This window comes from Mustela nigripes, chromosome 5 (genome assembly GCF_022355385.1).
Source record: "Mustela nigripes isolate SB6536 chromosome 5, MUSNIG.SB6536, whole genome shotgun sequence".
NCBI lineage: Eukaryota > Metazoa > Chordata > Mammalia > Carnivora > Mustelidae > Mustela > Mustela nigripes.
The window spans coordinates 134,324,074-134,347,293 of NC_081561.1; the positions used below are offsets into that span (position 1 = coordinate 134,324,074).

Sequence of the window (23,220 nt, forward strand, 5' to 3'; positions counted from 1 at the left end):
CAGAGAGGGCTTGATTAGCATAACATATAGGACACAGGGAGTTGACTATCGTCAAGGAGGATTCTGTTAAGCCATGCTGAATGCTGCTAAAAATTCTTCTCTGATCAGAAAGAGGATTTGTATTAAAAGACCAGGACACAAAACCTAGATCTTGAACACTCTATTCACCAGTAATGGAAATTACTGGCTCAGAAATGTTGCTTCTTTGACTATTACTTTTCTTCAGCCGTTTTTCTTCAACCAGTGTTTAGGTCCCAATGATTAGATTTCAACTATCTTTAATTTATTCATACCCATCCATCTGTAAGAGATATTGGTATGAATATCAGGATTGTATTTTCCAAAGGAAAAATAATCTTACAAAAGGAATGTTTTTATAGGAATATTAAGGATGAATGTTTGAAATTGGGACTAGCCCGAAATCATGCATTAGTAAAAGATCCGTTCTATGTGCAAGATAGACCAATGGATTTTAAAGTAACGGGGGCGGGGGGGGGGTATAGTGCATTGCTTTGGTTTCAGACTCCAACAGATCTCTAAGAAATTATCATATGTTTAGTTTCAGTGTAATGTCAAAGAATACCCACACTTTTCTGAATAGGTATTCAAAGACTCCTCTCTTTTCCAGTGACATATCTCTGGGAGGCTAGATTGTTTTCTGTGTGCTTCATTAAACTAACAGGGGTGCCTGTCTGGCTTAGTCAATTAAGCATCTGCCTTCCTCTCAGGTCATGATCTCAGGGTCCTGGGATGGAGCCCCACGTTGGGCTCCCTGGTCAGCATGGAGTCTGCTTGTCCTTCTGCCCCTCCTCTTCCTCCACTCATTCTCCCTTTCTCTCTCTCTCAAATAAATAAAATCTTTTTAAAAATAACAGATTGCAACAGATTGAATGTAGAAACAGATATGAGAATCCATCTGTGTTCCATTAAGGTCAACATTAGAGATTTACAAAAATGTAGAACAACACTACTCCTCTAACTTTTGTTATGCAAAATCTGTTTTTTACAAAAGTTATTTATATTAACATGTATTAGATTTATTAAATGAACTGATATATTTTTAAAATATTTAATTCTAATTTCTAATAAATATGAGTAGATGTAATCTACATACAGAATTGTTTATAGTATATACAGGTCATAATAGCATTAAGTTAATTAAAAATAGAGCTACCCGATTGCACTACTGCAATTGCACCTCTGGGTATTTACCCCAAAGATACAGATGTAGTGAAAAGAAGGGCCATCTGTACCCCAATGTTCATAGCAGCAATGGCCACGGTTGCCAAACTGTGGAAAGAACCAAGATGCCCTTCAACAGATGAATGGATAAGGAAGGTGTGGTCCATATACACTATGGAGTATTATGCCTCCATCAGAAAGGACGAATACCCAACTTTTGTAGCAACATGGACAGGACTGGAAGAGATTATGCTGAGTGAAATAAGTCAAGCAGAGAGAGTCAATTATCATATGGTTTCACTGATTTGTGGAGCATAACAAATAACATGGAGGACATGGGGAGATTGGAGAGGAGAAGGGAGTTGAGGGAAATTGGAGGGGGAGATGAACCATGAGAGACTATGGACTCTGAAAAACAACCTGAGGGCTTTGAAGGGGTTGGGGGTGGGGGGTTGGGGGAGCCAGGTGGTGGGTATTATAGAGGGCACGTATTGCATGGAGCACTGGGTGTGGTGCACAAACAATAAATTCTGTTACACTGAAAAGAAATTAAAAAAAAAAAATCAGATAGTAGAAAGGAAAACATTTAAAAGAGGGGACAGAAAATAAGACTGAAGACTCAAAGAAAATTATTTCCAACCAAGAATTCTATATCCAATGATATAACCAGCCAGGTCAGAAGGGAGAAACGGGGCATCTAACACAGGAGCCAGGAGAAGTACTTCATCTGGGTGGTGTTGGGAGAACCCAGCAAGTGTGGAGATCAGGTTAACCTGTTCAGGAGAGGGCAGGAGGACGAGGGCTCCAGCGGGTGATGACCAAGAAAATACAACCAACGGGTGATCGGATGTTTGAACACAGGGAGGCAAAAGTTACACTCCCAGCGCAAAGTCTGAGGATGAATGAGTGGTGTGTACTTAGAAAACGAAGCACAAAAAAAAAAGGTGGAGGCGTTGATTTTAACTCCAGGGAAAACATGGTTGTACAAGAAAGGAAATGTAATTATGGTGTGCTCCCAAGCTCAGCTGAGGATCTATCTTTACAGTCTTCAGAATGTAAGCTCTGACTTTTAATCTAATCAAATTTCATACTAGAAACAATTGAGATCAGACAAGAGGAAATCTGGGAAATTAAGAAATAAATAGTATCTCAAATTGAAAAATGCCAAAAAATGCTATATTGGCATGTTTCGAGCCATGGATAGAAAGAGCAAGATGTTGAGAATGCTTCTTGAAAGTGGCAGTAGAGAACGGGAAACAGAAAATAAGAGACTGCTTGTTTTTATTATTTAGCTTTACTATTTGACTTTTTTTTTTTTTTTTTTAAAGTAGGCCCCACGCCCAGTGTGGGGCCTGAACTCATGACCCTGAGATCAGGAATTGCATACTCTACTGACTAAGCCAGCCAGGCACCCCTATTTAACTTTTTCTTAAATATGTAATATACCTCTAATTAAAATAAACATTTAACATAATAAAACATGTATTAATATGACTTATAGAAAGTGCAATTTGGAAATGCGTTACCATTTAACTCTGTGATGCCCTTTGACCCAGGAATTCCATTCATAGAATTTTACCTAACAGGAAGTGGGTTACATTAATCATCCTATATCCACACAATGACATAGTATGCAGTTCTGTAAAATAATGTTATTGCCATTAAAAAATAAGACAGGTTTTCATCTGAGGAAAGATCTTTCCTCCCAGCATATCTTTCCTTTAGAGCACTATCTCCATTATAATTTTATTTTCTTTATTTTTTTAAAGTAAGCTGTATGCCCAGCATGGGGCTTGACCTCATGACTCTGAGCTCGAGAGTCCCATGCTCTACGAACGGAGCCAGGCAGGGACTCCCTCTCTGTTTATAATTTTACATTTGTTAATGTGATCTTTCATGGAATTCCAGTGGATTCCAAGCTCCAGGCACTCAGGGACTGTATCTCCTTTGGCTCACCGATATATGGCACTCAGGGACTGTATCTCCTTTGGCTCACCGATGTGTTTGTTCTTATGCCTTGCCCAGCATTTGGTACCTAGCCAGCTATTTGATGAATGAATAAGTAAGTGTATATGAACAGGCATACAGACGATGCCAACCATCTAGAAGACTTGAATGGCAGGCAGGGCTTATCTGTAGGTGGGAGTGTTAAAGGTCAGACCTGTGTTTAAATCCCTGGGGTACCATGATCTTGGGCAAGTCCCTAATCCAAGCCTGGGCTATAATAACAATAGGTCCTCAGTTATCCAATTAAATATGATTCCTATAGCAGTTGCCTCCTCTGGACCTGCCTGCTCTCCCACCTCAAGAGTGTACTTTGGCTTTGACCATCGTTAAACCCTTACTTTAAAAAAAAAAAAAAAGATTTCTTGTAAATGTCATATGAACCTGTAGACCTCTGAGTCACATAAAATGTTCTCAATCATCAGACTATAATCTAATACTTTCTGGCTTATTTATTTATTTATTTTAGTGAACTTCTACAAGATTTGGAAAACTGTGAAAATGATCCTGTGGCCATAGCAGAATGTTTTGTGTCCAAGGTAAGCAGGGTTCATTTCTCTGGGCCAACCAAGACTTATGCAGACTGCAAATTGTTTTCATTTTCAAGTTAAAATGACTGGTTTGTTCCATACTGGATGAAGTTAGCCACTAATCTCTCTCACTCTTTTTTCTTTTTTTCCACTAGCAAGGAAAAAAAAAATAGTGTTACTGTCCCCAGTAAGTTAGGAAATGCTAACTTAGTAGTTGTCTAAGAACGTGTAACATTACTAAATGGTGTTTATGCATCTTTCCTAGGAAAGAAATTTGAGCATGGTGGGGAGGAAAATCCAGAATAGAATAATGTATGAAAAATAAATATACACAGAATGCCTCAAGACAAGCTACAAAAATTTGTTAGAATCTAGGTATTTTATCTACAATATATATGGCACTAGTCTAGGCTGTATAATTATCATGGAGGGGGAAGCTGGAGAGAGGCAGATCTTTCACCTTCATTTTTAAGCTCTTCTATCTTAAAAATGCATTTTCCTCCATGTTTCTTAAGCTGATTTGATGGTTTAGAAAAGTAGAAGGGTCTGATTTTGAAGCTCATGAATCGCCAGCTCTGGCCCTGCACGAGGATTCTGAAACAGACCAGATAATCCTTTACACTGTTTTCCCACATGCTACCTTCTCTATGCAGAATCCTCCCAAGTTTCTCTTAAACCTGCACCAGCTTTTGTTTGGAAACGGTCCCGTGGAAATTATTTTGCAGCAAAACGTCATGCGATTTCCGCAGCGGTGCTTCAAGGGCACAGAAGTGTGAGCAAGGTCCTCACACTCATTTAGAGCTGCAGAGTGCACTGTGAACTTGGAGATGCCGGACGTGGCCCAGGACTTGTTTCAGGGTCGTTTCCTATAACCACAGAGCCATCCAGTGGTTTCAAATCCAAACATAAGGCTCCGGGTTTTATTGAAGCGTAATTCCTTAGGGGCGGAAGACAAGCTTGCGTATAAAACCCTCATGACTGTGGGCAGGGGTGAGGAGGTCCCCGTGTTAACATGTGAAATGTACACGCATGCTTCCACACACAATTCTCGTCCTGTGTTGCCTGGGTCATAATGCATTCCCATAAAGGGCAGGAATTTGAAAAAGAGAAGGAAGAGGGAAGAGAGAGGAATGGGTAAAAAGATGGGCTGTGTATATCAAAGAAGATACGTTAGCAGAGCCACAGCACGTAAACAACATGGGAGCGATCGGAAACGCTCCGGCTTTTACCGGTAACTGTAATCACAAGTTGATTAAAGACGGTCCAGCATAGGCTTAGCTCCGGCTTAATTATTCACATAAAAGTCTGTTTATGTGCCACGTTGCCAACTCCCAGATCTTATTTTTTCATTGTAATAGTGCCAAGTTTAATTAGAAGACTGACTTCAGCGCTCCGCACTTTCACATGGAGGCCGGGCTCTGCGAGAGGCTGTTTGGGGCTGGCCCAACCTGCCTCTCACTCAGCACCCTGAAATTTAGAAGATGTTACGTTTTCTGTAGCACAACCAGCTGCTCCACTCTGGGGAGGAATGGAAAATTGCTTTAATTGAGAGGCCATTAATGAAAGAGGGAAAGCTGGCGGTTGACTCCTGCTTTAATCTGAATCACTGGGGCTCACACACGGATTCATCTTTGACCTTGCTTTTGTGGCATGTGGAGGTTACAGAAATCCTTCCTGACAAAAGGAGACTACGGTCCTTCTTACCTGCTGCTTCTCAAAGCACAAGGGGCTGCAGGGGCCACTCGAGAGAGAGACAGAAGTAAAAGTTCGCCTGTGGGCAGGCCGAGCTGTCTTGCAGTGGATCCGGCTCCCGTCGGTCTGCTTGGAGGGGTCCAGAAACACCTGGAACAGGTTTCCTCGCTTCCCTGAGTAGCCTCCACCCTCATTTCTGTCTCTTTTTCTGGCTCTCAGCTGGGCTGACCCTAGGCAACATTTAGGAGGGAGACAGGGTTTATCTTCAGGGACCCAGCCTCTCCTGAACTCCTCCTCCCCCCTCCCCCTTCTCCCTTCAGTGCCCAGGCATGCACACCCACGCACGCACACACCCTACCCACTTACTGAGATTATCTTCAAGAAAGTTCGACATTGAACATTTGTATCATTGGAGTGAATTCATGTCCGTGTTACCTCCCCCAGGTGCTACTTACATACTAAGCCTTTCTCATGTGTCCAAGGAAAACTTCTCAGGAATCAGTGTGTGTGTGTGTGTGTGTGTGTGTGTAGGAGGGGTGTGTGTGTGTGTGAGAGAGAGAGAGAGAGAAAGACAACGAGACAGAGAAAGAGATGGACCCCATAGCAGAAGAAATCCTAAAACCATACAGATTTCTTTACAGCAGTTACTCAGCCAGTAAACAGCTGAGCGCCCCATGTGCCCAATCGGCCCACCCTAATTACCTCTTTTATTTGGTTCTTTCATATTTTTGCATCTCTAATTACAATTTGGCAGAGTTGAATCAGAAAGAAATACCTATTTTTATATAATTTCTTTATCATTGTCTTCTTCCCCCTATTACTTCTAAAAAGGATTTGGGATAGTATATATATTGAATAAAAGGCTTTTAAGGATTAACTCGGAGCTACTGATTTTTGTATAAAACCATTGTTTGGATTGTCCACAGAGCTTACAAATCTAAGCTTAAAAATGCATTTGATTCTACATTAAGAACATGGAGCTGATGGAAATCAAAACAATTTAATATTGGAATAAGCCATGAGATCACAAAATGCACAGCCATTCAGTTGTGCAGAAGTCTTGGGGCTTTATTGGGAATAGGTGTATGGAAGTCAGGTGTATGATGTAATTTAGATATATTTTCATTGAAACCATTATTTTTTTTTAAGATTTTATTTCTTTAGAGAGAGTGTGCAAGCAGGAGACGGGGAACGGAGGGCCAAGGGAAAGGGAGAATTCTCAGCAGGCTCCTTGCCCCGGAGTGGAGCCCACCATGGGGCTCGATCCCACAATCCTATGATCATGACCTGAGCTGAAGTTAAGAGTTGGATGCTTCACTGACTGAGTCACCCAGGCGTCCCTGAAACCATTCTTTTTAAGTTTGGCATTTCAGGTGATCCTAAAGGTCCCTAAACTTAAGGAAAGTCAACCTGAAATGAGCCAACCCCATGTTTAGTCCAGTGGGAGACAGGCAGGGAAGAAGCAAGAAACTCAGAGTGTGTAAGCAACCCTCAAGAAAGGCTCCATCTGACTTTAATTTACTAAGGACCTTGGGCAAATCACTTTGTGGGTCTTGTCCACAGAGCCAGGGCCGGACGTTCCAGGGTCTTCAGAGCTCCACAGCTCTGTGGAGCGTGTGAGTGTGACACATGTGTGGGCCCAGGGGGACCAAGAACAACCCAAGACCCCATATGGAGAGAGTCACAAGAAACTGGGTGCCAGGCCCCAGGGACCTAATACTTTTCCAGGAGAAACCAGAAGTCAAGATATTTCCATCTTCCAACTTTTGGAAACTGGCGGCAACTAATTTAAATTTTCATGAAATACTATGTTTGACAATCTGGCAGCATACACAGTTGGCGAGGCCGTGGGGAAACAGGCTTTCCTGTAATTGTGGAAGAACAGAATGGCACAGGCCCCGCAGAGGAGAATTTAAGTGTATCTAGAGATATTACATTTGAATTCATCCTGTAATCCAGCAGTCCTCTTTCCAGAAATCTACTCTACAGGGACAGTGACAAAAATGCAAGTGTAGGTAGGGGTGCCTGGGTGGCTCAGTCAGTTAAGCATCTGCCTCAGCTCAGGTCATGATTCTGGGGTCCTGGGATCGAGTCCCATATCGGGCTCCCTGTGAGTCTGCTTCTCCCTCTGCCTGCCACTCCCCCTGCTTGTGCTCTCTTTCTCTCTGACAAATAAATAAATAAAATCGTTAGAAAAAATCAACTAGGGGCGCCTGGGTGGCTCAGTGTGTTAAAGCCTCCGCCTTTGGCTCAGGTCATGATCCCAGGGTCCTGGGATCGAGCCCCACATCGGGCTCTCTGCTCAGTAGGGAGCCTGCTTCCCTTGCTCTCTCTCTCTGCGGGCCTCTCTGCCTGCTTGTGATCTCTGTCTGTCAAATAAATAAATAAAATCTTAAAGAAAAAAGAAAAGAAAAAATCAACTATAAAATTAAAAATTGATCACTGATAAGGAATGGAGGGATAGACCAGAATGGAGAGGAATAAAAGCTAGGCTTCTTTGAATATGCATTTTCTTATAGAGTTGACCCTGAAACCGTATAATTATTATTTTTCATCATTATAAAACTAAAGTTTAATTCCAAAAATTGAAAGCAAAATGATGAGTGTCCTGATACAGCCACTTTGTGGCATAATCACCCAGAAGAAATCCCCATTGATTTTAAAATAGACAATGGAGAAAACACAGCAAATGCATTTTTAACCATTGTCAGTAATGATATCAGATTTGGTGGTGTTGGTCTTATTATGCTGAAATCAAGGGAATTGTGGGATGAAGCAAGGGAGTGTTTATGTTCACGTCATTGATCTGGATTTGGTAGGAGACAGAAAACATGGGGTAAACATGACGCTAATTAAAAAAACTGTAATCCCGAATCCATTTGCACGTTTGAACCAAGAATGTACTTCATGTTTAAAAAACACCATCTTCCTAACTCTGTCCACTGAAAGGGCCTAGGAATAATGATTAACCCAGTGGCGAGACCATCTCTAATACCCTGACTGTGGTCTCCAGACGCTGCTTGCACCCAAAAGGAATCAGGGCCCCGTGAAGAAAGAGTGTGGGGCAGGAAATGTACAAGGTGATCTGGAACATCTTGTCATTCCAGAAAACAAGGACATCCTGGCATCTGTACATCAGGTCATAAATAGAAGAGGCTCCTGCTGGCCCAAACAGGATCATTTCAGCATCAGTAAAGATAATTAATGAAAAATAATGGAACCCCGCTAAATATGTTTATATTCATGAATCACAGTGCTTTAAAAACCCAAAGTGGTTGCTAAAGAACCAATGTGTTATCTTGAAAATGAAGGAAGGGGCGCCTGGGTGGCTCAGTGGGTTAAACCTTCTGCCTTCGGCTCGGGTCATGATCCCAGAGTCCTGGGACCGAGCCCTGCGCCCGCATTGGGCTCTCTGCTCAGCAGGGAGCCTGCCTCCCCCCCTCTCTCTGCCTGCCTCTTTGCCTACTTGTGATCTCTCTTTTTGTCAAATACATAAATAAAATCTTTAAAAAAAGAAAAGAAAATGAAGGAAAAGAATCGAGCCTTCATCCTGCCTTTCCCATAGCAACTATACACTGTAGGGTCACAGTTAATAGAAGGAAGTTCCCTTTTTTGGAAGGATTCTGGCTAGTGAATGAGGAAGGAATAGTGGAGTCAGAGATAGTCACCATCTGGCAGCTCCCCATGGATTAATGGGTCAGGCGACAATGACCAGTAGTGGTCAACATCACAGAAAGAGAGACAGCCAGGTGTTCTGGGCCTCCTGATGGAAGCACAATACAATTATGGTGTATTCTGGCCAAACTATGGAATCTGATCTATTCACACCTCCCCTGAACCACACCAGTACAACTATTTTAAAAAAGGAAAATTAAGAAGATGGGATATTTGCATAGTGACTGTTGAATATTCATATTGTAGAATTATTTAAATGTGATAATGGCACTGTGGTGATGCTTCTTTGTAAAAGTCCTTATACTGGAGATATATACTAGAGATAAGTGCAATGCTCTGACGTCTGGAATTTGCGTCAGAGGGATGGGGCAACGGGAGTATGTGGGTGGAGATCCTGAGTTACTGTTGGGGTCAAGTGATGGATACTCAGTGATTCCTTATACCACCTTCTCTACTTTTATATGTATGCTGGAGACTTTATAATACAATATTTTAAATCCAATCCTAGTTAAGTGAACAGAAAAAATTCTAAGTAGACATTCCTTTTAAATAAGAAAAAAATTAAAGCATTAAAATTACAAAAAAAAAAATCACTCTCTTGGAGTCATGTGTGAACCTAGCATGAAGTATCTTAAAAAACAAAATAGAGGGGCACCTTGGTGGCTCAGTGGGTTAAGCCTCTGCCTTCAGCTTAAGTCATGATCTCAGGGTCCTGGGATCGAGCTCCGTGTCGGGCTCTCTGCTCAGCGGGGAGCCTGCCTCCCCCTCTTTCTCTGCCTGCCTCTCTGCCTACTTGGTATCTCTCTCTCTGTCAAATAAAATCTTTTTAAAACATTTTAAAAAGAAGTAAAAAGAGCAGAATATGAAATATCACCAATTAACCTAATGTCTCTTTTTCATACTATAATTCCATGTTCAAGTTTACAAGAACAATGAATCCTGCTCTCAAATAATTTTCAGTTTGGTAGAAAAGAGGGGTATTCCATGGTTCAGCGAGCAGTATGTGCCAGATGAACATAGCACGGCCCCTACCTTGTAGGAACTCACCACCTAGAGCAGGAGACACAGGTGCAGAGAAAAGGTCACTGTCCTTTGGAAATGCTGCCAGAAATCTGGGTGTTGTGGAAGCCTAGAGTAAGAACAGTTGGCTCTGCCCAAGCTCTAGGGAGGCTCCTTGGAGGAAACAAAGCCTCAGTTCAATATCAAAGGACGCGTAGCAGCTATCCAGTGCAAACGGTAGGAAAGACAGTGGACAGAGGTAATTGTATCTACGAAGGCCTAAAAGTATACCGCAGTTTTCTTATGTTGTGCCCTGCACATACTTCCGCCATGTTCTTACCACCATAATTAAATTATCTACTTCTATTTCTCTTTCCCTTTGTAAATCCACTGGAGGACTATATGTACCTGGGGCAGGAACCTTACTTTCCTCCTCTTCCTTTTCACTTTCAGATTCACCTAACACAGCAGGTGCTCAGCAAGTGTCTGTTGACCTCCAGGGAGTTCAAGTGTAGGGGGATTCTAGTACAAACCAAGGTAGACAAAAAGGCATAGGTAATTGCCACGGGGGTTCAGATGGGCCTGCGTGATGAGAGAGCCCAGTTTATGGTTAGGAACAATATTTCTTTTTTATTATTTTTAAATGCCTATGGATGCATGTGCTTTTTTGCCTCTGAAAGTCTCTTTTGTGTCCTTGCAGAGTGAAGAGTTCCACATCTACACGCAGTACTGCACCAACTACCCAAGGTACACATTGGCCATAAGCAGTAGTGCCTCTGGGCATTTGCATCCAGAGTCAGGTCGAGAGGTCTGGCGTGTGCTGGTGGCAGGTGGTCTGCACCCGGCATGGCACTGAATGCCATGGGGAGATCGCATGGCATGCTGAGAATGGGTGACGGGGTACACAGGTGGGGATCCATTCAGCTGAGAGACTCCCGGCAGAGCCAGTGGGAAGGATGTTATGCAAGAGAATAAAAAGATCAGGAGGCATCCTTCAGGGGAAAACTAAGTGAACCGGTTGTGCTCAGCTCGAATTCTTGCCTGTGCTGCATGGCATGCTTTGAAGAATTTGAGAGGCACATAGAATGAGTTTATATAATCTAGCTGGGGATAAATATCTAATATTTTTACTATAGAAGCTCTGGGAACTATGTAAAAAGGACTTCTCATCTCCCCTGCATTGTGGCTTCAGTTTTGCTGATCTGGGGAGCCACACAGGAGGGCATTTGAGGGAATGTCATATGGACAATATCAGGACCATTTCAGTAATGGAGCCAGGCCGAAGGTCAATGTTGTCATTTCTTTTTTTCAGCAAAAAAACTTTTATTGAGCGTTTCTTGAGTCCTAATCACTGTGTTAAATGCTACCAGTGAAAAATGTTGTTGAATATAACTTGCACAATAGTCCAGAGATGTCAAGGGGTTCCAGAAAACCGAAGCATGCATCCCAGTGCGAGCATGTGAGGATAGGTTCTCAGTGATTGCTTCCTCATCGTCACCCTGTCCCAACCCAGCGTATGCATGAAGGAACTGAGACTCTCACAGTTTGTTGATTTTATAAGGGCCGCGCAGGTCATGAGTGGCCCAACTGGGATGTGAATGGAGATTTCTCCAACCTTGGACCTCATGCTACTACATCCTTGTTAAGTTTCTCAGCAGAACTTGAGTCGTTCTCTTAGGGGACCAGCCAGGAAGATAAGAGGGACCTACTCTGTTGTCTGTCTTGGTGGAAACATGTCTGTAAGTCTAAAGGGGGTGGCAGGATCCACCGGCAGGCTGCCCTCCCCACCTCCACAACTACCACAGCAGGGAACAACAAATGGAATACCTGCTCAGAAGTGGCCCCAGAAAGCCAATTTGGACCCAAAGTCATGAAGCCAGAGGCTGAGACTTATGTACAAATACTTTCCACTGAAGATCTCTAAACACTGTTCAGGATGTTGTGCTGTGGGGATGTATTTGGTTAGTGGCCAACCGTGCTTTTCCCAGGTTTCCCTAAAAAACAAAGAAAAACCATAAAAACCCACATGCCAATTGGTACAGCTATCAGCATATCCTTATCAGTAGACACACCCGGAGTTTACACAGCTTCACTTAAGCAATAATCTCTCCTACAGTAGTGGTTTCCACCTCTGTGCTGAAGGCAGCAAAAAAAACTGTCAGATGCCCCAACCAAATCCTGTGAACTGGAAGCTAAAATCCAACATGGCACCACATCCTGATCCCGAGAAACCACAGACTCGGCCCTCAACATCTCCACTCCTCTCCAAAGGGAAAGGAAAACAGAACAAAAACAGAAACATTCAAACTCTGAAGAATCAACCCATTTCTGGACCCCATTATCAGTGTGGGAGACACTAGAAGGGCTTGTCTGGGGGAGTCTGTCGGCAGAAATTTCATGATACACAAGTCATGTGAAGAAACGACTTCTGAATTTACAATTTGGGAAGTTTATATTAAGAAGAGTTTTCGGACTTATAAGAAAGGAGGGTCCAAAACAAAGGTAGATTTTTCTCTATGAGGCTGCTTCAGGGTCAAAGGACAGGCAGAATGGTTCATGCGAGAGCACCATGGAGTCTGGTCCCAAGCCCGCTTTGCGTTGGCAGGAAATGGGAACTAAGATCCTAGCCTTCTAGCAACTTTTAGGGGGTTTTTGAGCATCAGACTCAACTAAATGCAGTTGTGGATAGGAAAGACCAAATCAACAAAGACAAAGTAATGTAGTATGGACTTAATTGTGTGTCCTAGAAACTAAAGATACATGAGAGAAAGGGGTAGGAAGGGGCGTCTGGGGGGCTCAGTTTGTTAAGCAACTGCCTTAGGCTCAGGTCATGATCCTGGAGTCCCGGGATCGGGTCCCACCTCAGGCTCCCCGCTCAGCGGCAAGTTTGCTTCTCCCACTGACCTTCCCCCTTCTTGTGCTCTCTCTCACTCTCTCAAATAAATAAATAAAATCTTAAAAAAAAAAAAAAAAAAAAAAGAAGAAGAAGAAGAAAGAAAGAAAGAAAGAAAAGAAAAGAAAAGAGAGAGTAGAAAGTCCCAGGGAGGAAAGTTAAGACCAGTCTCCTGGAGAGGAAGTGTTTTCTATTTTGGGTTTTACAGTATTTTCATGTTTTCTTTTTTATTGTGGATCTTCAACTTTGAGGAAGGAAAGAAACAGGTTAGCCAAGAGATGCTCGCAAATCACACTCAGGGAAGCAGGCATGCCCGGTTCTTGCCTGGTGGTGTGATTTTCATATTCACAAAAAATATTTTGCTCTTGGCCCCCTGTCTCCAGTTTGCTTTCTGAAGTCCCGGTCTGCTACCCTCCCCCATACAGTCTCACCAAGCTAAGAGTGCCGGCCATCACAGCCCATCTGACAACATTTCTTCTCCCCTTGGATCCAGGCTAGAGATACTGAATGTCGCCGGCACACCTTAACAGATGTCCACCTTCTTCATACCAGTCACGCCCCAGCAGTTTCGCTGGGAAGAGACACAAGCCATTCCTCCTTTCCCCAAGGAGGGGCCCAGGCCCTGTCAGGTCATTGTCCTCAGCTGTCTCCCTGGGCCCTGAGCCCAGAGTTCAGTGAGCGCCTCCCAATCTGTTGCAGGTGTCCTGTCCTTGGGCAGGAGCTGAAGCCATCAGCTGGCCAAAGGACAACTGGGCAGCCAGTTCTGGCTCTGGAAGAACCTTCAAAAAGACCCTCGGCTACCTGATAAGGAGTCGTTCTGAAATATCAGCTTCTGGAGGAACTAAACCCGTTTGGACAGATAATTCTCAAAGCACATGGGCACAAAAGCAATTCTAATAGGTTCATTAGGAGACCTCCATCTCACTTCCTTCCAAGGACTCTTATTTTGTTGTTTGGCTCTAACTTTCTAAATTAATCCTGAAAACATATAACTGACTTGGGGAGAAAGGGGCCGAAATCACTTCCACCTGCTTTCTTCTAAATTATGAGACCATATGATTTTAATTTACATGTGTGTATGAGACTCCACGAGCTCACTGGCTTTCATGTACAAGATACAAACACCGTTTCGATTATTCCCCTGGGGTGTTGGGGGCTATACTTACCACCTTCGGGGGAGCTGGGTGCAGAAGGAGCTCTGACCCACTTTCCAAGTCCACTGAGGCACAGTCCCTAAGAAGTAAGGTTCTCTCACTGTTTCAGAAACTGTCTTTAGAGGGATCTGTTCAAAGATTCTCCAAGGGGAGTTAACCTATGAGCCACATTCTCCAAAGATCTGCACAGAGTGTCCGGCAGTTTGTGATTTCTACAAAGGCAACCAGCAAAAGGGGTGACAGAGGTCCAACAGGGGCTCGCTCTCCTAAAGAAGGAGCTCCTTTTTCCTGGTACAAAGGTGCCCCCTCCTTGCAGTCTGACCTGTGGAGACCGAATACAGATGTGCGGTCCGAGCACTGCACCATTACCCACATGGGATGCAACCAGGGGCTATCACCGGACTCAGGTCCCCTTTTGACCAAGCATGTGTGGTGGCTGGGGATTGGAGGAGGAGCTTGCTGCTTAGAAGCCATATGTCCACGTGCAACCAGCTCTCTCTACTGCTCTTTTCTAATCCATCCACCCAAAGAGACACCTTTTTCTAATTTGTCCAGGGGCATTTTAGTCTAAATATAGCTCTGCTTCTCCCATACGTGCTTTAGGGCATGTACAACTTGAACGCCCATCTTACGACTACAGTTCAGGTAAACACGTGGATCGTGTTCACAGGTCAGTGGCCGTGCTGACGGAGTGCATGCGGAACAAGATGGTGGCCAAGTTCTTCCGGGAACGTCAGGAAACTCTGAAGCACTCGCTGCCTCTGGGGTCCTATCTCTTGAAGCCGGTTCAGCGGATTCTCAAATATCATCTCCTCTTGCACGTAAGTTTCTGCCTGCCCTTGACTCCGTTCCAAGGGGACGGCGATCCGGTGCACGGATCTATTACACTGAGGGGGAAGAATGCTCAGAAAAGGCTGTGGACATATGGAAACGTTTTCCACACTCGTGCGTTACAACGGACTGATCTGCTTTGAGGAATTAGAGATATTTATGTTCTGGGCCTGCGGCCTCATTGACACCAGCCAAGTGAAAAGATTCATTTTAGCTCTGATTCGGATAGGGCTTAGGAGTGCCTCGTTCTGGGCAGTGGATGGTTTCAGGCAGAGAGCTCTCACCTTAATGAGAAGCAGATTTCTGTGTGTTTTATCTCCACGAGCCTAGACTCCGTAGGCAGTTGGGCAGGGGCACCATCTGTCATAGACTGGCTTTTGTACGAGCAAAGAGAAGGAGCCAAAAGAGAAGACTGAGGAGTGGCGTGAGGAATGATCTTTAAGCGGGGCTTAGCACCGCGCCATGGTATTGATTGCATTTCTGTAATTTGTATACAATGCAAGGAGGCTTTAGAAACGAGGGTAGGCGTAGCTCTCACATTCTCTTGTCTTCCCTCTAAGGAAGTTGATAAAATTGGTGAAAAGTTTTCCCGCAAGTCGTTCCTGTTGGGTTAATAGGATTGGACTGCCCTTATAACACAAGGAGGACCCAGCATGGTGGCTAGGGGCCAGGCTCTGGGTTCAAATCCTGTAAATTGTCCGTGTTCACTGTAGCTCACAGGCAGTCCATAAAAGTGAGCTATTGCTTTGTTTTATTATTGGTTTATACTACATTAAAATCTTATGACTTTAATCCAGAGCGCTTATCTGTATCACCAAGCCTGTAATTTATATGTATCTCTTTTTAAATGATTCCAGGTTTCCAACTTGGATAATCATTCCAGTTTTGCTCTGTTCACACACATCAACAATTTTAACAATGCCCATGGTCCAACTTTGCTAGAAATTTCTTAGCTTTGTCTGTATGGCCAGGTGGCTCATGTTTGGAGAATCTTGTGTCCTGTGAAGCCACACCAGGGATATCATTTTAATTGTTAAATTAATACCCATGACCTCTTAGATTAGTGGAATTAATTTGCTAAGCCAGTGTCCAGGTAATGCTGACATCATACCTGACCCAGGAAAGAGCTCTCCTGGACAGTACTAACATGACATTTAAGACTAGTGTGTCTCAGTGATCTCTAAACATAGCCTTCTAGATAGTTAGGCAGCCATCAATCAAAAGCAAAGTCTAAGATGACAGTCACTTAAGCACGGGAGACATAGCAAGTCAAGATTCTTACAAAAAGACAACTGATAAGGAAGCATAGCTCTTACCCTCTAAGTTAAGAACTGGTGTCTTGGTTTAGGCTGCAATAAGAAAATCCCATAGCCTGGGTGGCTTCAACAGCAAACAGTTATCTCTCACAGTTTAGACATAGGAAGGCCAAGATCAAGGCACCAGTCTGGTCAAGTTTTGATGATTTTGCTGCCTTGGTTGCATTCTCACTTCCTTATGAGGTGGAAAGAGGTAAGAGGGTTCTATGAGAGCACTAATCCCCTCCGTGAGGGCTCCATCCTCATGACCTGACTACCTCCCAAAGGCCCCACGTCCTAAGACCAGCACAATGGGGGGTTAGGATTTCAACATGTGGCTTTGGCAGGGTGGGGGGGGACACCAGCATTCCGTGCATAACGACTGGTAGTGAAGAACGGTGATTAGATTAATCAAAAACTAACTTCTGGTTGCCTTTGAAGTATTTTTGCTTTGAAGGGTGATTTAGAGGGTTCCTTCTGTGTCGTTTACATCACTTCAAAGCTGTGTAGCCATCCATGAAGGTTTGCACAGGAAAACACTCTGTACTCGGGAGTCTGTTTGTTGTTGGACAGGACTGCATCTCAGACCAGAAGAAGAAATTAGTATTTTTTCTAATCTGCTATAGATCTGGAGCTTACCTGGGAGCTGTCATTTTAGTGGTAAAGTTTCATAGGGCCTTTCTAACAGCTGGGTCTGAGTGTGGGAAGAAAATGTGAATTCATTCCCAGTTTCTAGCTAGATGGAAAACTTGAGTATGTAGTAAAAGCAAACAGAGATTTACGAAGTAGGATTATAAAATAATGGAACTAACCTTCATAAGTTACCGTAAGATTCAACGTCCATCCTTTGGCTTAATGATTATGTACATCATTGATGTCCCAGAAATGATCTAATTGACTATAATATCTTCTTATTGTTTTACATATTTGTATAGGTTACTGTTATTGTTTTAAGAAGATAGAGCGCCAACTTAATAAGCACTTATTGACCCCTAGCTCTCTGGTCATTACTATTGAGTAGATAAAGAATGAAATAAAAATAAATGATACAACAGTCCCTCTCCATAGGTTCTTGAGGGGTCTAGGGTCTTCTTGCTGGAAAGAATTAGAGCAGAGGTCATGTCCCTGTTGTGTCCCTGGGATTGTGGAACTCCAGGCCTGACCTGAGCGCTGATCGCCGGAGAATACATGAACCAGGAGATCATTCTCAATACTCTGAAGGCTTGTATTTCATGAACTTCATTTGGGGCTTTAAAGCCTTGAGTACACGGAAAGTCACTTGCTATAGACATACTTTTAAAGAAGTGACCGGGGCTCCTGGGTGGCTCAGTGGGTTAAGCCTCTGCTTTTGGCTCAGGTCATGATCTCAGGGTCCTGGGATCGAGTCCCACGTCAGGCTCTCTGCTCAGCAAGGAGCCTGCTTCCCCCTCTCTCTAAGCCTGCCTCTCTGCCTACTTGTGATCTCTCTCTGTCTGTCAAATAAATAAATAAAATCTTTAAAAAAAAATAAAAAATAAAGATAGCATCCACTCTGTGGTTCAGTCTGTTACATAGTCCTGTGTTACATATTATATTTCTTCTGGAAGGAAAAGGAAAGTATGTTTTCTGTCCTGTAAGGGTGAGAACTCTATTACCATTGGCCGCCAGGAAACTCCAAAGTCTTTAAACGTCACAGCAACTCTTGTATCTATTCTAACTGTTGCATCCTTACAAGACTTAATGGACCTTATAGTGTTTTCTTTTATCTTCCTTGTCATGAATTCTAATCCAGTCCTATTCCCCCCCCCCCCCCATTTTCATTCCCATCTTACCATTTTGTTGCAAGTCTGTTCTGGTAAACTATCTCAGATTCTTAAGGCATGATGGTAGCGTGTAAGTAGAGGCAAACGTGAAATACAGGGAAGTCATCGTGTGTGTCACGGGCTATATGAGAAAAAAGTGAAAATAGTTGTCTTTTTTTTTTTTAAAGGAAATAGAAAATCACCTTGACAAGGACACCGAAGGCTACGACGTGGTGCTCGATGCTATCGACACGATGCAGCGAGTGGCCTGGCACATCAATGACATGAAGAGGAAGCATGAGCACGCGGTCCGGCTGCAGGTGAACTTGAGACGGCGGCACCTGGCAGTGCTGCAGGGCATCGACTCGTTACCATTTTCTTTCTTTTTTTAAAAAGATTTTATTCATTTATTTGAGAAAGAGAGCATGAGCAGGGGCAGGGGAGAGTGACAGAGAGAGAGAGGAGGAGAAGCCAGTTCCCCACTGAGCAGGAAGCCTGATATGGGACCTGATCCCAGGACCCTGGGATCATGACCTGAGCCGAAGGCAGACACTCAACCCACTGAGCCCCCCAGGTGCCCCTACCATTTTCCAAATCAGATTCTAAGGCTGCTCAAGTATTCCATTTCCTCCACCATCTTCATTGACAGTCTCCTTTAAGGAAGATGAGGACATGGCTAATTTGATCACTGTTTAAAGTGGTATTTAAGAGAAATTACATTATCACTTTAAACAAATAGTTTGTTTATAGCCCCTTCAGTTATCCAGGTTAGAAGTTGGAGTCTCCAGAACCCTTAGCTTGTGTTAATTACAAATACGTCCTTCTTCTTGGAAGAAACTTTCTCTAAGCTGTTGGAAGGGTTTTTGAGTCTTACTTCCTGTCTCCCTAGTGAATGCAGAACTGTGGGTTGATACATGTGTGGTGTGGGACAGGGACTCAGAGAAAGGAGAGCTAAGTCTGGAAGCAGGTCCTCTCCCCCTCCATTTGGGATGAGGCTCACCAGTACATGTTAGAGTCCTCATTTCTAAAATAAGACGGACGAGAGATTTGCTAAGCCTCTTTCCAGCACCAGTGTTTTAGACCCTAAATCCTCAGAGACATTTGATAAATACTAACCCAATGATCATGTCCCAGGTTCACTATTTAAAAACAAAAGGTCGGAGCACCTGGGTGGTGTAGTCTGTTGAGCATCTGCCTTTGGTTCGGGTCATGATCCCAGGGTCCTAAGATCAAGTCCCACGTCTGGCTCCCTGCTCAGCTAGGAGTCTGCTTCTCTCGCTCCCTCTGCTGTGCATGCTCTCTCTCTCTCTCTCTCTCTGTCAAATAAATAAATAAAATCTTAAATAAATAAAATAAAAACAAAAGGCTGGGGCACCTGGGTGGTTCGGTCGGTGAAGCATCTACCTTCAACCCAGGTCATGATCTCAGGGTCCTGAGACCACGCCCCGTGTCAGGCTCCTGCTCATCTGGGAATCTGCTTCTCCCTCTCTTTCTGCCCCTCCCCCACCCCTGATTGTGCAAAAATTTTAAATTTTCGTTTAAATAAATATATTTTTTAAATTAAAAAAATAAAAACAAATGGTCATGTGGGCCTAGAAGCTGGTCACATGCTCCTCTGTGTCCCTGCAGTGAGACATGCTGTTCAGAGCCCCTATGCCCAACTCAAGAAAAAAGATACATTATTGAGCTCAAAAATCAAAACAAAACTCTAGGATTCATCTATAGGCAGCCAGAGTGTGGTATGAAGTAATTGATGCTCAGAAATCGAGCAAAGGTAACATTCTAGTCTTCCAGGCCACGTCTGGTTTTTAGAATAGTCAGAAAAGCTTTCTTGTGTCGTCAGCCGCATGTTCTGCAGACATAACATCCATCGCATATTCAGAAATGGCTAAATGACTGGTTTTTCACATCTTGGAAATCTGTTTGGCATTCTGAAGATACTGCTAAACCAGGCTCCGGCCCAGACTTTTATCTCCATTCCTATCCATTTCTACTTTCAACCAGTGAAATTTGGGGCTGTCCTCTGGGCTGCTTAATTAAATGCTATTTGCGAATATTTTCATTTTTCAAAACAGTAAAAAATCCGCTTCCTTAAAAAACACTTGGTGTGGATGTACAGCACATCCCAAAGACACTTCAAAGTCCTGTTCTCAGTTGATGTTTATCAAGTGCCATTAAAAATGTGGTAGTGACGAACTTCATTTCCTTTCCCCTAACAAATGGGATTAATAGCAGGAAATTTCTAAGATGCATCTTCCGTGCCTTCTCACCGCCCTTAGTTCCGAGTTACTTATATGTAGTATGGATTTCAGTTTCTGGAAGAAGGTTTGCATGTCAGTAGCTCTGAAGGTTTTTGTGCAGAGAATATGGGTGAGAATGTCAAGAGAAAGACGCCTTTCAGAGAAGGTCAGATACCTGTGTCCTCTTTACCCAGCTTTTGAGAGTCCTAAGTGTTGTCAGCAGCCCTAGGAAAGGATTATCAAGGAATGGAAATAAGTAATTGGCAACTCAGCAATTAACAACTTGATTCATTTCTGTTAACCCTTAAGTGACAGCACCTGTATATGTGGGTTTAGGTCATGGATCATTCGACACCATTAGAGCCCATCAGAGATGGTCAGGCCCCATTCTTGAGAGTCTGCATATGGGCCACCATGTACTTGCAGCCATGTCTTCCCACCTCCTTGCTTAGTCACCCGGAATGGTCACTTTTTCAGGAGATACAGAGTCTGCTCACTAACTGGAAGGGGCCAGACCTGACCAGCTATGGGGAGCTGGTGCTGGAAGGCACCTTTCGCATCCAGCGTGCCAAGAACGAGCGGACGCTCTTCCTCTTTGACAAGCTGCTGCTCATCACAAAGAAAAGAGACGACACGTTCACGTACAAAGCCCACATCCTGGTAGGTCTGAGCTCTGGGGGGGTGGGGAGGAGTGGGGGGTGCTCCGTTCTCTTCCGAGCGTGCCTCACCCACCCTCTGCTATCCTGCGCAGTGCGGCAACCTCATGCTCGTGGAAGTGATTCCGAAGGAGCCGCTCAGCTTCAGCGTCTTCCACTATAAGAACCCGAAGCTGCAGCACACAGTTCAGGTAACAGCTGGGCCTTCTCAGCCCCACGGGGCTCACTCTTGGAAAGGAGGAGCACCATGTGTTGGCCGGCCTTTCCAGAGCCTTCTGGCCGCACGGCATGTTTCCCACTTTGTCAGAGGGTTATCAAAGGGTCTAATCTTGTGTGTTGGGGAGGCACAAGCCATCTGACTGTCCACGTTGCCTTCTGGTAGGCGAAGTCCCAGCAGGACAAGCGCCTGTGGGTTCTGCACCTGAAGAGGCTGATCCTGGAGAACCACGCAGCCAAGATTCCAGCAAAGGTAAGACATTGAGGTCAAAAAACAGGAAAACGTGAAGGAATTCAAGTCCCAGAAGGCTGCCAGGAATAAATGTTCATCTTCCAGATAAGGAAAATAGAGAGGATACAGATGGGGTCAACTCAACCCGTCAAGTACATTAAGAAGATTCACATATAGGGAAATTGTCAAAGGTTGTTTTGTTTTTTTTGTTTTTTTTTTTTTAATATTTATTAACTTACTTTAGAGAGAGAGAGCACAAGTAGGGGCAGGGGGAGAGAGTCCTCCAGGGGACTCCCTGCTGAGCTTGGAGCCTGACACGGGGCTTGATTCCAGGACCCTGAGATCATGACTTGAGCCAAAACCAAGAACCAGACGCTGCACCAACTGAGTCACCCAGTTGCCCCAAAGGTTTTTGTTGTTGTTGATGTTGTTATATTTTGTTTTGGGGCTTGAGCAAATTAAAATTAAGGAAAAGACTACAAGAAAATCTTGGGAGAACTAGTAGAATACATTTGTGAAAAGTGTTCAAAGCTCCACTAAGCAGCCATCGTGATCAGAGCAAGCTTAGGTTCTGTGGGAATGTTAGGGAAAGAAGATAGAGACTCAGTTATGAAGGAATTTATCGATGAGAGAGCCAGCCATATAAACAAGAAACTGTTTGCTATAGAGGATGAATTAATAGAGGTATAAGCGAAGTATTCTGGAAGGACAAAATGTTCAATTACAGTTGAATGGGGGAAGGAAGGAAATGCCTCTTACCTACCTCAGTCTTGAAGGATGAGGACTGTTTTTATCGAGGGGAGGAAGAGGAAACCCAAGCTGAGGGAAGAGCATAAACAAAAACAAGGAGATGCGAATGGGTGCACCCTGGTCCCAGCCCACAGACGGTGCCTCGGTGGAAGGGCTGGGTCCTCAGGAGACGGAGCAGGCGGTGAGGCTGGAGAAGTGGAAGGCAGTCTGCTGGGCTGCGAAGGTGTCTAAAGGCACACACCAAGGAGTCTGACCATATGGGCAGTAGGAAAGTACTGAAGGCTGTGGAGGAGGGGGTTGGCATGATCTCCCCTGTGTTCTGAGCACGTAACTGCGGGGACAGGGTCATAAATGAGCTGAAGGAGTGACGCTGGCAGGAGGAGAAGAATCAGCCAGCCACCGCGGGGGTCTAGAAAACAGGCGAGGGGTCCTTCCGGGAGCCCCAGCAACAGAGGGGGAGCAGATGCAAACGCTCTCACAGAGGCAGAGGGAACGTAAGTTGCCCGTGAGGTGCATGAGGACAGAGAGAGAAATAGGAGTCAAGGATGAGTCAGGGGTTGGGCCCAGGAGACAGTGCTGAGTTCTGAGACAAGCTGCCAAGGGAAGGAACCGGTTGGGTGGGAGCAAGGAGCTCTCAGGGTAGCGTGTGTGGAGGCGAGTCAGCCCAGGTGGAAATTCAGGTCTTGGAAGCTGCGGATCTAGAGGCTCTCTTGACACAGACAGTCACTGAAGCCCTGAGCTTTGATAGGACGGCCCGGGAAAGTGAGCAAAGGAAAGAACCCCTGGGAATCCCATCTCAGTGATCCGCAAGCTGGTGGGGAGAACGAGCAGGGAGGGAGTAAGAAAACCGAAGGAGAAAGGCGTGGGGACAAGGGAAAGAAAGGATCTCAAAGAAGAAGAGGGTCGCTAGAGTCTCAAATGCCACAGACGGGACGGCACAGCCGATTCCAACAGGAGCGTCGAGATTTGGTTTGGCAACTAAGAGATCAGGGAGAGCTTGCGGGGCGTTAGAGAGAAATGCAGAAAGAAGCAGCAGCAGACGGAATGCAGACTTGAACAAACGCAGGAAAGATGCAAGGTGTTGGCTCGA

At 44.3% G+C, this 23,220-nt stretch overlaps 1 protein-coding gene across 3 annotated transcripts in view; it reads left to right on the forward strand.

Annotated features, from left to right (window-relative positions):
• Positions 1-23,220, forward strand: part of PLEKHG1 (pleckstrin homology and RhoGEF domain containing G1) — a 216,714-nt gene that overhangs the window by 170,836 nt on the left and 22,658 nt on the right. For all 3 annotated transcript variants that reach the window (XM_059401257.1, XM_059401258.1, XM_059401259.1), the window contains 7 exons: positions 3,656-3,725; positions 10,783-10,829; positions 14,800-14,950; positions 18,225-18,356; positions 20,754-20,936; positions 21,028-21,123; positions 21,315-21,401. In XM_059401257.1, coding sequence (XP_059257240.1) covers positions 3,656-3,725; positions 10,783-10,829; positions 14,800-14,950; positions 18,225-18,356; positions 20,754-20,936; positions 21,028-21,123; positions 21,315-21,401 — 766 coding nt within the window. The remainder of the gene's footprint in view (positions 1-3,655; positions 3,726-10,782; positions 10,830-14,799; positions 14,951-18,224; positions 18,357-20,753; positions 20,937-21,027; positions 21,124-21,314; positions 21,402-23,220) is intronic.